Source organism: Oenanthe melanoleuca, chromosome 1A, assembly GCF_029582105.1.
Source record: "Oenanthe melanoleuca isolate GR-GAL-2019-014 chromosome 1A, OMel1.0, whole genome shotgun sequence".
Lineage (NCBI taxonomy): Eukaryota > Metazoa > Chordata > Aves > Passeriformes > Muscicapidae > Oenanthe > Oenanthe melanoleuca.
In genome coordinates, this window is record NC_079334.1 from 50,080,111 (window position 1) to 50,083,889 (window position 3,779).

Genomic DNA, 3,779 nt, shown 5'->3' on the forward strand with positions numbered 1-3,779 from the left:
ACACACTTTAATTTATGTCTAGAAGACTGGCCTTGCAGGGTGGCATACCTTATTAGCTGTCCTAGAGAGACTGCTGACTGCAGAAGGTCATCCTTCAGCAAACAAGGATGCCAGTAACAGTAATATTCACTTGTGCTTATTTTAAAATATCCAAATTTTAATAATTACAGTTACTAAATAGGTTATTAAATAGGAGAATTACTTAAATTTCTGAAGAGTTTATTTCTGCAAAGTTTAAAATATTCCAGATAAGTGGGACAGACTTTTAACTGTGTCTGTGGAAAATAATTAAATAAACATATTTAAAGAAAGTCATAATGAAAGCTTAGCAAGAATTTTAAATTAATGTGTTTTAGATGTTTTCAGAAAAGAGATCTTAAGCCCTTGAGGAAACTGCTGTTAGCACCTTTCTCTTTTCAACTCGGTCTGCACTAAACATGATTTGTCACACTAAGGACTTCAACCATAAAGAGAATGTTTTTAAAATTACAAAACCTTGAATGATCTGGGTTTTTTTAGATGGGAGAGAGACTTGAAGGCAAGAAAGTTTTCATACATTTGTTTTCAAGTTAAGATTTTTTTTTTAATAAAGTGGCATATTGACAAAAATATCTCATCAATAAATCACTTAAAATTTCATTTACTATTCAAAACCTTCTGTCAAATATGCAGCTAAATCAGTAAAAGAGATGTATGGAAAAATCCCAAGTCTATGTCTGCTTTTTTTTTTATTATTATTATTATTAGTCAGAATGATTCTTACAATGAAATCTACCATGAGAAGTACAAAGTTAGAATGTTCATTGGAAGAGATTTTCTCACATCATGAAATCTTATTATTCAAATAAGTCCTATCATGTTATTTCCGGATCACACTTTAAACTCAGTGACCCAGAAGTTACTCTGCTCCCTGCTTCATTTTCAGGTGTGCAAAGGTATTGAGTGCTTAGGAATTTTTTTTCTTTGTAGGAAAAAGGGAGAAATTAAATTCAATGATGCCATATCATTTTCTAATGCCATATCATTATAAAATTTAAAAATACTATATAGTTCAATGTATCTAAACAGAATGAACCAAAGGGTAATTATTGAAATTTGACAGTGATCTCTAAGATGTTAGCTGTTACTCCTTATAAAATAACTATATAGTCACTAATATCTATAAGAATATTTGCACATTAACATTCAGTTCTGGAAGATGAGAAATCTAATGCTGATATTTTTCTGACAGCAATGCATAAGCTGGAGCTTATTATTGAAAGGGACAAAGCAACAGTCTCTAGGTGACCCTGTTTGAGCAAAGGGCCATTTTATGAGTCTTCTAACATCAACCATCCTGCCATACATGAACAGTTTTAATCTAAAGACTAGGGTGAATTCAGCAGTGTGTCTGCCTTCCTCATTTTCCTCTCTTCTTCTACCTCACTTGACAAATGTTCATGAACCATCACCCACTCCCACATCCTCATCGTTGGGCTGCTTATTTCCAGGTCCTTGTGCACAGGGCACTGATTTTTCATCACAGGAACTGATAAATTAGGGGTGAACCCACCTAAGACCAAATGTATCTGCAGTGGGTGAACGACAGTGGGTTGCAGCCCAGCAGGTTTTCCTTCAGAAAACCTTTACCTCCTCTCTCCCATGGCTTGCTCCCAGCTGTCCAGTTGCAAGAACCTGAGGGTCCTGCACAGGAGTTGTCTGGAGCAGCCCCTGTCTGGCTCTGTCCAGCCCAGCAAGGGCAAGGGAAGGGTGGAGAGTGGGCTGAACACAAACCAACACAAGCCACCCTTTAGCACAGCAGTTCAAGGGTGTGCTGGGCTGCACAAGGATGGGTCTTGGCAGTAAGGCTTGAAAAATTGCTTGGAACTGAATCTGCTGAGGGATGGCACAGGCAACAAGGGCTTCTCTAAATGTCTAAATGGCAAAGACCAGGGAAAACATGAGCCCATTGCTGAATAGGGCAGGCCTTGTGGCCTTGGCCTCAGTGATAAGGCAGAGGTGAAAACTCCCTGCAAGGCCAAGGGAAGATACCAAAACCTCTTGCACAGCAGGCTTCCCCTCTTTGGGGCATCTACTTTTCCGGCTGGGTGGCAAACAGTAAACAGCTCCTTGGAACATGGGGGCATCACAGAGTGTTACTGTGACATCACCCCAACTTTGCTGCTTTTCAGAAGCCACAGGCTCTGTCCCCTAGCACTCTGTCCAGGACTCCTGCAAGCACATACACAAGGTGAGCAGGCTCCAGAAGGATCAGGGTCTTGCTCTGAGCAAAGGCAGCCTCTTCCCATCTCCTCTCCCATCCGCACAGCTGTGAGGCCCTGTAGGTCCTGCACAGGAGCTGTCCCACGCTGTGAGTGCCAGGAAGCTGCTGGGGCTTTCCAGCACTGAGGGATCTCTGTCTTTCCCTAATTCAGGCACCCTGTGCTAAACACAGTACTGTCAGGGAGACTTTATGAGGTCTTGGGGGGTTGGACACATCAGGTCTTTCCCCAGGGCATCCTGACAGCTCACAAGAGCCTGACCCAGGGCTCTCAGTAGCCATCCAGCTTGAGCTCTGGGGAGATGTGCAGACCAGACCTTTCCTTCCTGCTCTCTCTCCCTCTCTACCTCCAGCCATCCAAAGGTTCTGTCCAGCCTCCTTCCAGGTCCCAGTGGGAGCCTTTCCAACTTAGGGCCACATGAGCTCTTTATGCCTGCCTTTGCCTGATGGACAGACTGGAGGTTTCCCCAGCACCTCAACATTCAGTGATGGTGGCATACATGCCTATGCATATATGCCTTGGCATAAGGGCAGCAGGCAGGGGTGTGGAGCTGTCCTTGGGCTAGCTTGCCCACAGGGCACCTGCTGCTGCTGCTGCTTTGAAGCCAGGCACTTTGGTGTCTCCCTCTCCAGGACTGGGCGCAGGGCACTGAGGAAGACCTGGAGGAGACACTGCTACAAGGGGCAGCATGAGCCAGCTGCTGCCGGCAGGGCCATCAGAAATGGCAGCAGCAGATGGCCTATGCCCCATCTGCCTGGGTGACCTTGAAAATGCCACCTGTGCGGAGGCCTGCCAGCATCGCTTTTGCTCGGTCTGTATCTGCGAGTGGGCCAAGCTGACAGAGACGTGCCCGCTGTGCAAGCAGCCCTTGGGGCGGCTGCTGCGCGCCGTGACCGCGGATGGCAGCGGCGGGGAGCAGGGCGGCGGCTGGCCCGCCCGCCGCCACAGGCAGGCAGCCGGGGCCCGGGGCAGAGCCCCACAGCGGCGCTGCGCCCGGAGCCGCCGGCGCGCTGACAGCCTGCCCCCCACGGGGACAGGGGGGACCGTGGCGACAGACGGAGTGAGGGATGCAGCAGCTGTGGGACCCTCCCATGGCGCTTCCCGGCAGGCTCCCGCAGCCAGCGCCTCTCGTGAGGGAGCAGCACCGAGCACGGGGGAGCACCTGGCCAGCCCTGGTGCCACACCAGACAGCAGGGCTGCTGCAGCTCCTGCACCGTCTGACCTCTTCCACCGGCAATAAACAGCCAGGCGCTTTCAGCTTTGGCATGTCTGTCATGATTTCAATCACTTTTAACTGCTGTGGCAGATGTTTCTCTCCTGCTTTCCCTGCTTCCCACTTCCAAGGCCTTTGCCCAGCAGCAGCTCCTGCTGGTGCTTCTGTACCCAAATGTTCCTGGCCATTGCATAGGCCCCACTCTCTGTCCATCTCTGGCAGCAGCAGCTGAAACTCTTCCCAACCAAGTTCCCATGCCTGTGGCTGGCAGGCAGGAGGGGACTTGTTATATTCTTCTGGCTAAA

The 3,779-nt window shown here is 48.3% G+C and overlaps 1 protein-coding gene across 1 annotated transcript; it reads left to right on the plus strand.

The window, feature by feature from the left end:
* The first annotated feature begins 2,192 nt into the window (after positions 1 to 2,192).
* LOC130261174 (protein TRC8 homolog) lies at positions 2,193 to 3,517 on the plus strand. Its single transcript, XM_056507123.1, has 2 exons — positions 2,193 to 2,230; positions 2,894 to 3,517. Exon 2 carries the CDS (start codon positions 2,950 to 2,952, stop codon positions 3,499 to 3,501), a length of 552 nt encoding a protein of 183 aa, XP_056363098.1. The 5' UTR covers positions 2,193 to 2,230; positions 2,894 to 2,949; the 3' UTR covers positions 3,502 to 3,517.
* Positions 3,518 to 3,779: the final 262 nt, after the last annotated feature.